Here is a 17,438-nt window from a genome sequence, read left to right as displayed (position 1 = left end):
CCCTAACATTTCATTCATATAAGTTAATTTTCAAAACCGCATTCCAAGTCTTTGATGAAAGTTCACTTTAGTTCATTTGCTCTTTTAACTTAACAATTACAATCCATCAAATATGAAATCATGCTTTAGTCTGTATTAGCTTTAATTCCATATATTACCATTGTATTACTCAAGTCCTTTGGGAAGAACGACTATTACTTCTACTTACTACTTGTGCGATTGGTTCGCTTGCCATATTTGAAAGAAATCGTTTAACAGACTTCCAAACTCGCGAGAATGAAGATGAATCTGTGGCTGAAATGTCTCCTAATTGAAGGAGAAAAAAGCTCCATATAGCACAAAGGAAGGATTCCTTTGTGAAGGTGCTTAAGGAGGGAGAATTTTCCTAAGTAGTTCGTGACTCTTTGAGAGAATTTTATGTAGTGAAAATCATATATCATCAAAAAGTGGTCAGCTACAAGTGTGTAAGGTATATATAGGCGTGAAGAAGCTTGTGGAAGAAGCTAGACTAACTAGGGTTGGAAGTGAACCATGGTATGGTCACTTTAACCCTAGTCCGCCCAAATTTGAATTTGAAATTCAAATTTGGATGTCTTGGCCGATCACACTCACCTCACACACGCTCATGCGAACCTTGTGTTCATTTGGAATGTGATTTAAGTGGCATATCATTTGGATTTGAGGCATGTGAATGGCACCTAGGTGTGATCATTCATGCATGCTTCAAATTCAAATGAAATGCTAACCTAAATTACATTTCAATGCACATAAGGCTCTCTTTACCCTAAAAATGTCCTACACTATTTGACCTAAAATACAAGGTCAAAAATAAACTATACCATAATTCCTAAAATAAAAAGACAAAGAAAATGAGACCAATATTGGGTATGTAAAGCCTATGGTCAAAAACACTCAAAATACAAGGCAAAATTAATACAATATGAAATAGTCCTAATTTATGTACAATTTTGCTAGGCCAAGCCTCAAGATGTAATGGCCTACGTGAAGAGTAGCTTGGGCCTAGAAAACCCACTATCCTTCAAGTTAGTCAATCTCTCATGTATACTCCTAGCCATGGCTCTAGTAATTGGACCTTTGGCCCAAGGTCTTCCATCACATTAGAATATTTGTTGTTGTTTATCTATGACCCCAAGGGACAACCAAAGTAAGAAAATGGTTAGCAATCTCAAAGCTGATGCAACCTAAAAGAGTGTCTTGTGACTCTCTGACCTCTGTTGCACGTTTGACAAGTGTACCAATCATTACTATAGTAATAATATTATCGTCCTCAGAGATTGAATTTATTGAATACTAGATTACTAATTTACGTTAATTTTGAGTAATTGAAAAACAAATAGAACAATGAACGTAGAAAATTAACAAAAGTTCACTCAATATTAAAATTGTTAGAGAATTGATTTCATATTCTTTCCTATAGATTCCTACCCTTTTCAATTAATGCAAGAATTGTAATTATCCATTTGAGTTTATTAAGAGTTATTTATCCCTAATCTCTTAGGCAAGTAAATCTATTCATTGAACCTTAATCCCCAATTCCTTAGGACAATTATGAAATTCAATAGAATCATGAAGAACAATTATCATCTCAAACACAAACTAATTAGACATGCCCAATTTCCCAATTGTGACAAAACCTAATCTGTTCTATCTATAATCATAAACAATCTCCAATCTCCCAATTGTAAAATTGTTCATAGAATAAACATTAGAGACATGGATAGAACACTAGGATAATTAAATTTAACCAAACATCAATTGAAAAGGTTCAGAAACTATGATCCAGAATATTAAATCAATACTCTAACAAAAAGAAAATTAGTTCGCATAATGTAGAAGGAAAAATCAAAAGAGACTGATGAGCCGTTCATCTTTCAATGGTGAGTTGATCTCCTCTTGATAAGTCGTTCCTCTCCCTGATGATCAGTTCTTCTTTCTTTTCTTCTAATTATTCCTCTTTTATTTTCAGACTCTTTTTTCTTTTTTTTTAATTCCTAAGAGTTGTCTTTTCCTCTTCTTTTCATTTGGCCCAAGCCCACAACCTATCTGTGGAATTTTCTGACTTCAACTCTTCCATCTTGATACTTGCTCTCTTTAAACAATGATTTAAGCACCTAAAACACTTATTTACAAAGAAAAACAAGAAAATCAAAAGTGTAATATAAAACAAAGATAATGCATGACAAAATCATTCAATCAATGCAATAATATATGCAAATGGCCTAAACTAAAGTATGAATGCAAAGACAATTTATACACACATCACTCTCAAGAATCACTCAAATGAATTTGAGAAGGTGGATGCAGCTTTTTAGTCTCTCTTCGGTCACAAACCTTCATCTATTGAGTATCTCCTAAGCCATCTTGAAAATTTGGAGATGTGAATTCAAGATCTAGAAATAGGAATCGAGCACCTTTCAAGAAAACTAATTAGGAACCGAGTTTCTCTTCTCAACATCTTCAATCACTAATCATAGAACATCTCTATGATTTTTGTGTACTCAATTTTGACTCCATGAGTTCTGTCTCCCAATTGTACTTTAATGTGAATTAAGTTTTGTTCTTTCTGCAGAACAAGTGTAAATCTCATCTTTCAATTGTCCTTTTTTCTTTCAAATGTTCACGTCAAATAAGTGAAAGGAAAAGAAAAGGGTAAAGAAATATTATTATTTCAAACCTATAGCAATTTGATCAGCCTTCTTCATCAATTCAAGAAGGAAAATGAAATGAAAGGTCAAATTAAGGAGGAGTAAGGTCTCCTCATGATTAGAAAACTGTAAATTGTTAGTAAATAAAAGAAAATTCTGCAAATCAAGCATTGAACCCACATGTGCTTCAAAGTCAATTTGAATAAGTTTCGTAGCTGTCAAGCTTAAAATTGCCATTAGGTCGATGATTAAATCAAAATTTAAATGCCTGTACTACACATATTCTCAATTTTTATAAGCTAATGTAGGTTAAAAAAGAAGATGATTAGATTCCTGCTATGAGAGAAAGCTAATCGATATCATATTTTAATCTACAGTGAATGAGAGAGTTGGAATTACATAACACATTAATATAATTCAATTACAACTATGATAATCCAATTTTTATTGCTCACTTAAACGACATTATGCAAGATCCATAAGCTTAATTGAAAATATGACCATCGAGCATTAAGTATGACTAAAGATATAAATCTCAAAGACTTTTAGTAAATTAGTAAAAGAAATATAATTGACAAAAAAAAAAATCTAATGCTGGATTTTGGAACATTTTCTTTTTCATTTTTGATACAATGATGGTAATCAACTCATGACTTCATATACGCTACCAAAGTCCCTCACCATTAACTTAATCCTAGTGACATTTTATACTCGTATTTATCTTTAGATAACAATTTTTATTAGATGCTCTTCTAAGATGAATATATGGCATAACCAACAGAAAAACAACATCCATGGTAAGCTTGAAACAGAAAAAGTGGGGAAAAAGCTTGGGTTTGACTTCACTTGTTGTGATCTGTTTTAATCGTGCACACGTGTATTGCATCTTTATATACTCTTGTAAGTTGCAAAGAATGATATACCATTGAGAAAACAGCGCAGGTCCGTCAGTGGGCAGACCAAGGATTGGCTTTATATTAATATTAATATATAAGTTAAAGCTTATATGTGAGAACAAGGCGATTCTTGTTCTCAAGAGAGGCAATGTAAAGGTTGTTTTAACATATTAATACAGCAGTCCACACGTGTAGATGAGTTTCATTTAAGGCTAAAACACGTTTTAGGTGAGGCATTTGCATTGAAAATGTCATAATCATGCAAGTTGAGACAAAATATGAGTTGGACAGTTTCCTTGGGAGAGACACTGTTCTAACATTTATGTAATTGTTTTAGATCCAAATCTCGATTAGTTAGCCTCATTGATATTTGCTTAAGAAGAGATTCCTTATGTCTCCTACAGCCATTATATATATTGACAAGATGCCATTGGAAGGGCAGATCCATAGACTCAATTCTTCATCAAAATCAAGTCTTCTCTTCTCTTCTCTTCTCTTGGTGAAAAATGACATCCTCTCCTTTGAACCCAAAATCTCACGGTCGCTCAAATAGCTTGCCCTCTAGACCACACCCTCTCATTCTAAAATGCAATGAACAGTTGGAGACCTTAAGGGCTTCCAATGAAACCTCCTCTTCTTCATCACTGAGACATAAGGTAGGAGGCTTGCAAGATTTGATTGAGTGTGTTGAAAAATTGATTCAGCTTCCCCTCACTCAAGATGTTCTTGTTCATGAGCATCAAGAGAATTGGGTGGATGAGCTTTTGGATGGATCCTTAAGTCTCTTAGATGTGTGTACAGCAGCCAAAGATGCTTTGCTGCACACAAAAGAATGCACACGTGAACTTCAATCAATGATAAGAAGGAAGAGGGGTGGTGAAGTGGAGCTGACAGCTGAGGTTAAAAAATTCTTGACATCTAGAAAAGTAGTGAAAAAGGCCATCTCCAAAGCCTTGGCAAATTTGAATGGCACTTCAAAGAATTACAACATCTCATCAACTACAAATAAAAGCCACCAAACAGTGGCTTTGATTAGCATATTGCAGGAAGTGGAAGTGGCTACACTATCAACATTTCAATCACTGCTGCAATTTATCTCAGGCTCAACACAATCAAAGGCAAACCGATGGCTTTCAATTTCCAAGCTAATTCAGCCCAAAAGAGTGGCTTGCTCGCTAGTGGCAGATGAAAGTGAATTTGCCCTGGTGGATGCAGCATTGCAATCCTTCGTATTTACCAAGACTTGCAAATTTGAAGACATAAACAATCTGCAAAACCACTTGGAAAAAATGGAATCGTGCATTCAAGACTTTGAAGAAGGACTTGAGTTTCTATTTAGGCGTCTGATTAAAATCAGAGTTTCCCTTCTTAATGTCCTAAACCACTAGTCCAACCTAGCTGAGACTGAATTTTTGTAGATCGACATAGATACTCTTGTACATGGAAATAATAAATGTATATGTGTAGACTCTAGTGATAATGAACGGAAAATATTTCTCAATATTTGTTGTCAATGTCCTCTTAAGTGAATTCATCATTTCCAGACTAAGATCAACAACATCTTGACAACATTTTTAGCATATCCAATATAAAATTGCTAAAATAATCTAAATTCAGCTAAGTAATATACATGTTCTTCCATTGTATTTCCTCCTCTTGTCTCATCATTCTTTTATGTTTCTGTGCCCGTGTAGCTATATCAATTCTCATCATTCTTTTATATTTGACAGATCTTTTGACTACTCTAATGCGGATATTGTGGATTCATACTTGTCAAGTACAGTGACAAGTATTTTTTTGCACCACTCTATAATCTTGGAAATCCTTACCAAGGAGTCATATATACTTTGTTTACAATGCTTTATAACATGACAACATAACCTTTGATGGCTTTTTGTCTCCTACATGCTTTGCATCTCAAATTCTCTGACCAAGTTAAACATCTGCGTACCCTTTTGGTTTCTTTCCTGACTCGATACTCCCTTTCGAGATAGTCCCAAATTTTTTAAACTACAGAAGGAAGATAAGTCTTAGCCTTGTAGTTGTCCTTCTTTGTCTTGTGCTTGGGCCAATGTCAGTTAGTACTATCCAATGTGTCAGTCAAGATCATTTCTCAATAGATTGAGTGTGTTTGGATGGGGAATTTAAATGAAGTAATTCATTTATTTGAAGAATTTCAAATTTCTTGATGTGAAATACTTTGCTTGGATTGAGAATTTATAAAGAAATTGAAATAATTTAATTCAAATACCAAGAATTTCAAATTCCTTAAATTTATAAAATTCCTTGTCCAAACACACCATGGCTTGTGACTGAGAACAGAGTTTGTTATAATTTCTCACTTTAAAAGAGTTGGAACCAGAAGAATGAGGATTCTATGCAGTCAACTTGAATCTTAACCATTAATTATATTTTTAAACTTTTACAAAATTAATAAAATATAAGAAAAAATAAGTCAGCCAATTGAATCATGACTGCAGAGTCAAATATGTAAAAACTGACGTTTACAAAATCAATTCAAGTTTGTTTAAGAGAAATTCCTGATATTTGTTTTCTATAATCTGATGGTATAATAGCTTAGCTGTATTTAGCAGATTTTTTCACTGTTGAACCATGTTGCTACTATTGTAGTAGTTATTGTTGTTTCTTTTTTGATTTTTGTATTCACTTCTGGTGATTGCAACCTTTGTTGATGCATGAATTTATAAAATTGCATCTTTGCCTTTTCAAAAAAAAATGAAAAAAAAAAAAAATCAATTCAAGTCCAAGCTAGAGGGGGATCTGCTATAATTATAGAATTCGGAGAGACAAGGATATTCACCTTATATGACAAGCACTAATTGAAGACTAACTGATTTTGATTCAGAACTCAAATTGTTAATATAAAAACACAAAGTCTTTTGCACAGGAACACTCCGACTCAAGACTAATATTTTGAAATTTTTCAATAATTCACACTTCCAAATATAAGTGCAGCAAGTGTGATGAAATGATCATAATCATCAGTTTCATTTGATTAAAGCCTTCTCATAATGTTGGATGGCAGCGTGATGAAATATATATTTGCATAAAATTACTGATGTTTGCGTTGTCTTGTCCTCTTATACAGAACACATTAACCATGTTGTTTTCTGCACTTATAGCATATAAAATTCGAACCAATTACTCGTTTATATGTGACAAACTGACAATTAAATATGATGCCGACGAGTTGGTTCAAATTGACTGGAATGATTGAATCCCATGCGAGGTAAAGTTTAATACTAAGTGATTGTCATTCTCTAGCCCCTCCTTCGTTATACTCATACATGTGTCACAAAATAGAACTAATGCAGTTATGTAGAGATTAAAAGTTATTCTGTCGTAATCTTTTCCCCTTTTGGGGGCATTAGTAATGCATACTTTTCATATTTAGGGGATCATGCCAGAGTCTACACAGAGGGAGTATATATAACTATTTTCTTTAACAAAGAGGAAAAAAAATAGGAAACTAAGAATGTGCAGTGATAGAAATAAGGCTTATGATAAAAAAAAAGTATATACACTTTTCTTTAATTTATGTACAAGTATGAGACCGTCATGACAAGGTTTTGAATTGTGACACATACTTTGGGTGACTAGCTAGTGGCCGAAAATGTTGAGTTAGGTAACTCTGGTTCTAATTAGTTGTCTTGAGAGGCGTTCGACTCCAACTTCAACACCTTCAATGCACACATGGCTTTGAAAATTCTTAATACTTGAAGGCTTTGAACTGATGAGAAGCTTCAAGATTGTGTCAACCATTTCGAATTCATTAGTGTCTGACACTTGAGACTCACAGGAAATTCTTTTAGGCTGCACAAGCTTGGAGATTACTGACCACCTGCTTTGCTTTAACTGACTTTTGGGGCCAATAAGAAAAATCAACAAAGATTCTAATGAGCTCATTGTGACCACTTCTGCTTCTTTTAAGATGCTAAGCATGGAAAAGTTCTCCTTGCCTTTGTTTAAGGAAGAAACTGTGAACTCATTTTTTATGGCTCTCAAGTCTCTTAAGGCATTTCCAATTGCCTTCTTCATCTTGTTCCTACATGCCAAGTATTTGCCACCCTCAATTGTGAATCCAGTTTCAGCATCTCTCCTCCTGCGGATAACTGAGAAATTCGCGCATGCTATCCTTTGATTGCAGAAGACAATCTTTAACTGTACTACAAATATCCAAGAGCCCCAGAGACCCGTCTAATAGTTCATCATTCTGTTTGCTGCTGCATTCTTGTGCCAATGCTTGTTGGGAGATTCTCAATTGGAGCAACTTCTATCTTGCAAATCCTGCAAGTCATTGAGTCTGTGACTTATTGAAGATGATGACAAAGAAGTGGTGGCTTCAGGATGCTTCAATCTGTGCAAATGCTCCTCAATTTGTGATAAAATGGGGTTTGGTGCAGTGGGCAAGCTGCTGCTGCGATGGTGCAGAGAGCTTTTTATGTTAGTTTCTACAAGTGCCATTTTCTCTTCTCAGAAAATGAAGATGGCTAGAAATGACAAAGACAACTTGTTATGAACTCCGGGTCTTAGTAGTTGATATCTGCTAAATATATAGGAAATGAATAGAGGAGACAAGAAGAATATTTTTGTTTTCAAATGTCACCAATTAAGAGTGCAATTACATTATCTTAATTCTGGTCTTTCCATCCTAGTGTTGCCACAGCAATGTTTGCTCAATGCTTTCCACTAACCAAGCTTCCCAACTCATTTCTCAATTTTTAACTTGGGAATCACCTGATTATGATATCTGCCATAGATGGGATGCCTTTGCTATGTCTCCTCCATATTTTCAGTCCTAAGACATAAAAACTCAAATTGGGAAGTCCAAGAGTGCAGGTGATTGGATTGAACGTTGGAAGTGGATCTTGTGTCTGCAGGAGGAAAAACAGCTCTATTTAAAAAATACCATTAAACAGAACATCTTTAGTTGTATATGGCTTGAAAATGGGGAAGCGGGGTGGAGGTATCTTTTCATCTTCATACATCAAAGATTGTTCAAATCTGGATGGCAATGTATATTGTTGTGATTATTTTATGATATTTGTTTGAGGGATATTTTACGAGGTTATTTTTGTAAGACTATTTCACACACAACTTTATAATGAGAAGATATTGTCTGTTTTGAGTGATGACCAAAAGTAAAACAATGAGAGCTTTGGCCCAAAACAGATAATTTCTTATCATTGTAGAGTTGCGTGTGAAATAACCTTATAAAAATAAGGCTTATAAAATATCTCCTCAGACAAATATCATAAAATAATCTCATCAATGGTATCAAAACTGCAAGGTTGGATTCAATGACAACCCTCATAACCTCTCATAACTAATAATGTGATATATAAAGACAGATTCCGCTGCATGAAAGGTTAGATCTCTTTTTTTTAGGGGAGGGTTGTTGGGATATAAACAAATCTCACATCAATAAAATAAAAGAAAAAATAACAACTTATAAAACACAAGCATACTCCAACGATTAAGAAGCCTTTTGGGTGATGACCAAAAGTAAAACCGTGAGGGCTTAGTCCTAAAGCGAACAATATCTCATCATTGTGAAATTGTGTGTGAAATAACTTTATAAAAATAATACTTATAAAATATCATTTCAAACAAATATCACAAAATAACCCTATCATATATGCAGTTTCCCAGGTCATATCAAATAATTTGTTCAAACGCATGTATTATACTCTATACTGTATTAGAGAGAAATACATAGTCGTCTTAGATATGCTGTATACTTTTTTTTCCCTATTTTATGTTAGTCTGTGAATCATACAGACGTGAAACCAATTTCCCCTTTTTTTTAATTGATATAAGAAAAAATAATTACAATACTTACAAGCTAGTTTTCAACCCTTCGGGGTTGGTAGATATGAGTCAACACAGTAGAAGTAGAGGATACTTGAATACAGTAAACTGTAAAGGGGAAATTATTAATGAAGGTATATGAGGAGAGGCAAGGATGCAAATTCACCCCGCCTAAAAATAAACGAGCTACACAAACTTATCCATTAAAGATTAATGACAAAACGGTAAAGTTAGAAAGTTTTGAAAATGTGGCTCGTAATTGTGTTTGCTGTTCAATTTGAATCAATTTTGAGATTAAAAATAATTTTCTGTTATCATAGACAAAAATTGAGTTCTGTTTGAATCAGTTCGAAAATAATCTCAAATTTAAACTAAACAAATTTAATTTTTGCAGTTTGGATTGGATTGCTATTTTGGATTTTGTCTTTTAATTTTCAAGTGACAACACTCTATTTGTCTTTTAATGGCTAATTTTTTATGCAAGGACAACACTTTTTAAACAAAAGTCAAATGCATGATAAATGGGGAAAAAAAGAAGAAAAAAATTGTTCAAACTATTAAATATCATTATGAATTATGACTGGATCTATATTACAAATCACAATAATCTTCAATTTTTTAAAAATACAAATATATGGTCATAATAAAGTTAGGTTTTATTTGATGATAAAATAGGGAAATGAATATAAATTTAATATGTTTGTGATTGGATATTTTGATTTGGTTGGATTCAGTTTTGGGCATGGTAGCCAAAACCTAAATGGGTAATTGGATCGGTTTTTGAACACACTTACTCGATGCAAACATATCATGGACTCAAGAGAGCATATGTATAACATATGAACAATATATTGAGTTATATATTTATCATATCATCATCATCAACATAACAAGTACATTATCTACAATTTTACCCAAGACGATAATATCTATGCCATTACAAAAATTTGACACCTCTATTCTTCATCTAGTGATTAAGGATGTTGAGAAGGGCAACTCTGATTTTAATTAAACGCCTAAACAGTGACTCAAGTCCTTCTTCAAGATCTTGTATACAGCTTCCCAAGTTCTCAAGCTTCTTTTGCAATTCATTTATGTCATTAGACTTGGTTGACATGTTAAATGCAAATAACTGCAATGCAGCATCCACTTTTGCAAACTCATTTTCATCTGTTCCTTGTGTGTAGCCTGCCCTTTTGTTGTGCATCAGCTTTGATACCAAACCCCAGCTGCTTCGTTTTCCTTGTGCTGACCCAGAAAAGAAATTCAGCAATGACTCAAAGATTGAAAAAGTGATCACTTCAGAGTCTTTCAACAAGGCTACCAAGGCCATGGTTTGGTAGTCTTTGTTAGTGATGGCAAGGTTGCATTTATTTGCATTACCCTTCAAATTCTCCAAGGCTTTGAATATGGCCTTTCTAACCACCTTCCTTGAGGTCAAGAATTTCTTAACCTCTACATTGAGCTCCACTTCACCCGCTCTTCTTCTTCTTATAGTTGATTGTAGTTCACGTGTGCACTCTTTGGTGTGGAGTAAGGCATCTTTGGTTGCAGTGCAGGCATCAAGGAGCCTTAGAGATCCATCCAAGAGATCATCAACCCATTTCTCTTGGCGTTCATGGACAAGTGCTTCTTGTGTTAGGGGTAGTTGAACCAACTTTTCAATGCACTCATGCAAATCAAGAAGGCTAGTTAAATTTTGCCTGAGGAATGAAGAAGAAGAGATGGTATCAGAGGCCCCTAATCTAGCTAAGTGTTCATTGCATTGTAGGATGAGAGGGTGTGGCTTAGAGGGCAAACTATTAGAACGAGCATGGTTATGGAATTTTTGGTTCAATGAAGAGCCTGCCATTTTTCCTCAACTAGAGTTCGATGTTGAATATGTGCAATTGAATGGCCAACTTGCTATCCTTTCTTGGATATTGATCAATATATATGGCCATGGAGGCACAAGGATTGTTATCTTAAACTAATGCAAATAATTGCTAACTGATCTAGATTGATCTAAATTATTATCACTTATCAGAGATATGTTAATGCAATGTCCCCCGAGCCTAATCTTTACAACTCATACCCCTTTGTTTTATTAGTCCTTCCGGCCTCATCATTCTATAATCCCACTTGGATTTTGGTCCATACTTCTTTTTGGTACACTGTTTCTAAGTTTCTTTATCATAACTTGCACGAGGGACATTGACATTATTTTGGTAGTTGCTGTTGATACAATTATTTATTTGTCTTTTGTGAAGAATTATTTTATCCATGTAGACGTATGCACGTGTAGACTAGTTGAATTCATAAAACGAGAGCTGCATATCTCTTGCTAATCAGCTTGAAATCATACTAATAAATATACAATCATTTATCATTCTATCACTTTAATTCTGTCACTATCTACCACTAATACTTTCGGATGTGCCGGTGATTGACTTGAACGGTTTATTGCCATCCATATGCCTTTCTGTTTAACTGTGATCAGTACGACCATTTTGTATTGACAGTTTAACTCAAAATAACATTGTCTTTTAAAAAAAAAAAATGCTCTCCTCTTTAAACAAAAAATTAAATATTTTATCTACATAAATTAGGGGTTGTGAAGAATAAAGTGGTGGATTTTATGAACAAGATAGGCCCCATACCTTGATTTAGATATAGTGTTAGTGCTGAAATATAATTTTAGTTGTGACGGTGTTAGTGTATTATAGGCCTTGCTTTGCTGTCCGTATAATATAGAAAGATATCATAAGGAAATTGCATATGGATTTGCTTGTTCCTCTTAATTATAGGAAGACAAGCAACACATCGTTCATTGCATTAAACTTGTGATATTTGAGCCCACGAATGATAATTGAGGGCAGTTAATCAACCACCACGCCACCCACCAAATGGCTAAGGCAATCGTGAGATCAGCCACAATGTTGCTCCAAAATATGTGATTGATCAAAATGCAATACACAACTAAGATGCTTAGAAACACCAAGATTTGAATTAGATCATGACACTTATATTCAAATAAAAGCAAATAATTAGGACTATATTTACCAAATTAAACCTTTTATTGGTGGCTGACGGGTCAGATTATTTTAGAGTAGACATTAACTCCTCAATCATTCTTCCCTCTTAAGTTAACTCTTCGATTATTCTTTTACTTATTTTGCAGCTGGACTTGAAATAACACCAAAGAGAGAAGTGAGACATGGCTGAAAGTAATATACATTCAGTCAGTACAAAGCCAAAAGTTTATTTCTAATGATTTGCCTTTAAAGATGGTGAATTCCGGATTCTAAGACCTGAATGCCTTACTCTAGGAATCCATATGATCTTGAAAACTCTTAATAGATATAGGGCATGTTTAAATATTTTTTTTTTCTAGAAACACAGAAAGAAAAATTAAAAAATAAAATAAAATAATTTTTTTATAAATTAAAATTAATTTACCCATGAATTAATTTGTAAAAGTTTACGTATTAACTTTTTCAAAAAATTATTTTAATTTATGTATAAATTAATTTTAATTTGTAAAAAAACATATTTCATTTTTTTTCTTTAAAATGTTTTAGATAAGTTTAATCATGTTAGTCTTGTCACAGGACAGATAGCAAAATTTTATCCACCTCAAATTCATTTGTGTTTGATTGGTGAATCTTGCATACTCTTTTGGGCTGCATCAACTTGGAAACTATTGACCAATCAACTATCCTTTGGTTGTCCTCTTGAACAAAACCTAAAAGACAAAAGTTGAATCAGAGTGACAATTTCATCTTCTTATAAGTTGCTAATCTTTGTTTTAGGAAAGATAAAAGGAGCTCCATATGAAATATCTTGAAAGGTCTTCGGAATTGTCTTCTAGTACTTGATCAACCCATGTTCTTGTGCCAAGGTTTGCTATGTGGAAGGCAATTCTCGGTGCTATCCTGCAAATGATGGAGGGTAATCAAAAGGAGGGTTAAGAAGCCTTCATTAAATTAAAATGCTACTCTTATTTTGACATGAAGCATTATCTACAAGGAATACTTGTTTAGATCATATGTCAATCTTTATCATACTTCATTCGTAATAGCAATAAGAGTGTATCCCCGATGTCTAACTCCCAAAATCACTAATTAATTTCTTTTTTTATTATACTATTAATTTTTTTCCAAGTGTGTGATAAGTTCAAGCTACTAAAAATATACTAAAACCTAACAATAGATCAGAATGAAGTTGTATCGTCGTCAAAAAGTTTTTAATGAAAATGATATTACTATATATATTTTTTTGTTCATAAAAGGTTTAGAATTAATAAAATATTATGTTAACTAAATTTTGGTTATTATTATTATTATTATTATTTATTTATCTTTGAAACGATTATTTACCACAGTAGTAAATTAAAATATAAAGTTAAAATACCAAAAAAAAAAACTCTATCATAAAAAACATTGTTTGTCTCATTAATAGTTATATAAAACAATATTTAAAATGTCATAATTATTTCTCAATTACAAAATTTTCGTTCTCAAAATTTTTATTTGTTAAAATAAATGAGGATACTATTGTTTAATTTTATCTTTCGATTTTCATGTGAAATTTCTTGTGACTTCATTACAAATGATCTTTACTAGTAAGATTTGTTTCTCTTAATTGTTTGATTCTTTTGTCTGCGATTTGTATAGACATTGTTTTAAATGTGAGGTTATTTTTTAATTATACTATATCAAACTTTATTATATGGATAGGATCAAAAATATATTTTTATATTTGAGACATATGGAAAACATTGTAAAGGTTAGAATGAAAAGGAGGTAAAGAAACTTAATAAATAATAAAAACCTATTTTTCTAAGCATTTGGTAAAAACTAATAAATCGATAAGTCTTTGATTTCATTACTCTACCAACTCTTGGTAGTATAACTTTTAAAAATACGTAATCACCTTAAAATTGAAGATATCATCTTTTCTTTTTATAACTTTTTATTCTCAATTTTTCCTAAATCATTGTAAGTTTTCCATGATTTGTTGAACCATTTGAGGACCTAAGAGTGTATGTTTAAGTTCTTTGCTATTTTTATGCGGAGCTCGTAGCCATTCTTATTTGTAGTTATAAGTTCATCTGTTTGCAAAATATTCAGACCAGAATCTTGCATACTTGGGTCTATGTATCATACATTTTAGAGCCAACTGTCATCATCTAAGATTTATTGGTGTGATTAAATCGTCTGTCAAAATATCGACTAAACATTCAGCAAAGAAAGCTAAGGCGTTTCAGCCACTCAAAATTACCGGCCGGCAAGCTTTTTCTAGAAAATTGCATTTCAAAATTGTTTGATATATCCATAGCAATTATACAAAAAAATAATATTCATTGCGTTAAGCTTATAAAATATACACACACACATATATATATATATATATATATATATATATATATATATATATATATATATATCATGAACCCTTTACCCTGAATCTTTTTTAAAAGTAAAAGAGAACCACGTCTGTCTGTTAATATTTCATGTAGAATCTCTAAAATGACTTGATAACTAAAAAAAATCATCCCTCATGAACCCTTTACCCTGAATCTTTTTTCAAATAAGTAGAAGAGAGCCACGTCTATCTGTTAATACTAGATTTCGTGTAGAATCTCTAAACTATGACGTAATAACAAATTAGCAAAATGCCCAAAACGATAAAATATGAAAAAGCCTTGTGTCAAATATATTACCAAGGATGTAAAAGGAAATAAACCATGAATTTAGCAACACTGTCAAACTGATGCTGGTATGTCTCAAACTGAAAAACAAAATTACTCAGCGGTGCATCAATACTACATCTAGGTGTTTGTAGCTCTAGTGTAAATCTGCTGACTTGCATGAGCAGACACCATCCTGATTGAACCTCTAGCCATCAATTCTCTTATAGCCTTCCTTGCAAGTGATCCATTAATCTGTAAGGTGCACGCAAAATGATGAGAACCTTTGCTCATAATGCTCTTAAATTGAAATCATGCATAAAAACTAATTAAAAGTTGAGAAACACAGAAAATATATCTGATTACAAGCATTGGTTCACATACTTCTTGAATCTGGATTATTGAGAATTAAGAAAGACAGTCAAAGAACATGGAGAATCACAAATTTCGTGTTTTGAGTGTAGAACCATGGGCGCAAAATAACAGAATCACGGTGCTGAAGATGCAAAAAGAAAAGCAATTGATTTTCAGTTACTACTCCATTTGTATATTGCAAAATAAAGTTATAACAAACATATTTGTTTTGGACATAAGGCCAGCCTAACTAGATAAAGAGGTCAACCTTTACTGATTAGTAAATCAGTACCACATCTCAAAAGTTGCTATATGAAAATTACTATTAGCAGATAAAAACAATAGATGGCAAATCTTGAGTAAAGTCAAAAGGGCCATTCAAGAAAATGTAGGCACACCCATGAACCAAGAAGACTGTCAAATATTTAACAACTAACATAAAACAATTTCCCAGAATTATTCTCCAAATGGCAGCAGGCAGATACTAGATAGGAAGTACAACTATCAATAAATCATAAATCATAGGATTAATGTTTGTAATGTGATTTAAATGGCACACAAAATGTACAAAGTTACAAGTTCGCAACAATTGAAGTTGGATCTCTGCCTATCAGTCAAAATAATCCCAATTAAAAACATAAGAATAGCAAACATATGCTCTAGACAATCACATCTAGGAATGCAGATCTCATAATAGAAGACTATCAATTAAGTAACAACTGTAACTGACTCTTCACTCCCAATAAACCTCTTATCATTTGCATGTTAATTTAAACAACCACAAAATACATAACATGTATCAAAATACCACCAACACAAACGCTCTCATTCAATCCTTCACCGTAATAAAAAAATAAAAAATAAAAAAAATAAAAAATAAAAAGATAATAGAAGAGTACCCTCAAACGATCAGAGAGAATGGAAGGAGTAATGAGCTTGTATTTGGGTGCCTCAGAGAGGAGCTTGTCATAGGTACCCTGATCGAACAGAACCATGTTATTCACCTTCTCCTTTTGCTTTCCCTTGCTCCACTTCTGTTACAACACAAATCACACAAATATAACATTAATACACATCCATTTCAACACATTAAGCCATTATGCGTTGCCCAATTGGGAAAACGATAATAACTCGTAACAAAATTAGAACTTGAGCAAGAAACATGAACCTTCTTCTTCTGCTTGCCACCACCAGATTTGGCGGGCTTCGATGATGGTGGGGGAGCCTTGTCCTTCTTTGGAGCCTGCAAGTACCATCAAATCAGAAACGAGAAAACTAGAAAAATGTTAACAGAAGAAGAAGAAGAATTGAATTTCGCAGAGAAACCTACCATGAAATCCGATCGCAAACTGCGGGAGCTCTCTGGTTAGGGACGGCGGCAAAGTGGCGCAAGCACAAACCTGACTAGGGTTTTTGTTAGTGTGTCTGAGGATAAAAAGGCCAAACGATTGATTTAAACTACGTCGTTTCACAATGTTTTAGACTTTAAGTTTGGGCCTCCTTCGGTAGAAAAGAAAAACGCCTTTTTTTCCTTAATGGGCTTTGTATGTAGAGTCTAATTCAAGGTTGATGATATATACACCTCCATTTTTTTATACATACATCCCCTTTTTATAAAAAAAATATTAAATTCCTAAATTATCTTTAATATTATTTAAAATAAAAAAAAATTATTCTGGAAAGTGTTTTTCAAAGGTTGATGATATATACACCTCCTTTTTCCTATAAGTACACCTCCTTTTCAAAAAAAAATAATTAAAATTTTAAAATATTCTTAATTTTTTGCTTTTTTTTTTAATTTTATATTCACAACATTTAATTTAGTACTTTTTTTTTACAGATCTTTCTTTTTTCTTCTTTTTTTCTTTTTTCAATTTTTACATGCACCCGTTATCTTTCCTTCACCCCACCTATTTTGGTAGCATGTAAAAATTGAAAGAGAAAAAAAAGTGTGTGAAAAAAAAGAAAAAAGTAGAAAATTAAAAGTTAAAGGTATAAAATTTAAAAATATATATATAA

The 17,438-nt window shown here is 32.8% G+C and overlaps 3 protein-coding genes across 5 annotated transcripts; 1 reads left to right on the top strand and 2 right to left on the bottom strand.

Annotated features, from left to right (window-relative positions):
- Positions 1-3,811: 3,811 nt before the first annotated feature.
- On the top strand, positions 3,812-5,209 carry LOC109788868 (uncharacterized). The gene has a single exon (XM_020347706.3). It carries the CDS (start codon positions 4,069-4,071, stop codon positions 4,948-4,950), a length of 882 nt encoding a protein of 293 aa, XP_020203295.2. The 5' UTR covers positions 3,812-4,068; the 3' UTR covers positions 4,951-5,209.
- Positions 5,210-7,204: 1,995 nt separating this feature from the next.
- On the bottom strand, positions 7,205-8,047 carry LOC109788883 (uncharacterized). Its single transcript, XM_020347732.1, has 2 exons — positions 7,855-8,047; positions 7,205-7,749 (listed from the first exon to the last, which is right to left on the bottom strand). The coding sequence occupies exons 1-2, from the start codon at positions 8,045-8,047 to the stop codon at positions 7,205-7,207; spliced, it is 738 nt and encodes a 245-aa protein (XP_020203321.1).
- A 2,187-nt stretch (positions 8,048-10,234) lies between these two features.
- On the bottom strand, positions 10,235-16,903 carry LOC109788875 (small ribosomal subunit protein eS25). 3 transcript variants are annotated; one of them, XM_029269345.2, is made up of 5 exons: positions 16,750-16,903; positions 16,588-16,662; positions 16,319-16,453; positions 15,450-15,561; positions 15,064-15,320 (listed from the first exon to the last, which is right to left on the bottom strand). In XM_029269345.2, exons 1-4 carry the CDS (start codon positions 16,750-16,752, stop codon positions 15,487-15,489), a joined length of 288 nt encoding a protein of 95 aa, XP_029125178.1. In that variant the 5' UTR covers positions 16,753-16,903; the 3' UTR covers positions 15,064-15,320; positions 15,450-15,486. The 3 variants fall into 3 exon arrangements, with proteins under 3 accessions (XP_082930017.1, XP_029125178.1, XP_020203305.1); XM_020347716.3 differs by lacking the exon at positions 15,450-15,561 and having other exon boundaries at positions 16,750-16,901; XM_083073891.1 differs by lacking the exons at positions 16,588-16,662; positions 16,750-16,903 and having other exon boundaries at positions 10,235-15,320; positions 16,319-16,457.
- Between the last annotated feature and the right edge of the window lie 535 nt (positions 16,904-17,438).

The sequence above is a fragment of the Cajanus cajan genome, chromosome 4 (assembly GCF_000230855.2).
Source record: "Cajanus cajan strain Asha chromosome 4, NIPB_CcT2T_4, whole genome shotgun sequence".
Taxonomy (NCBI): Eukaryota; Viridiplantae; Streptophyta; class Magnoliopsida; order Fabales; family Fabaceae; genus Cajanus; species Cajanus cajan.
This window is presented reverse-complemented; position numbering and strand designations above follow the sequence as displayed.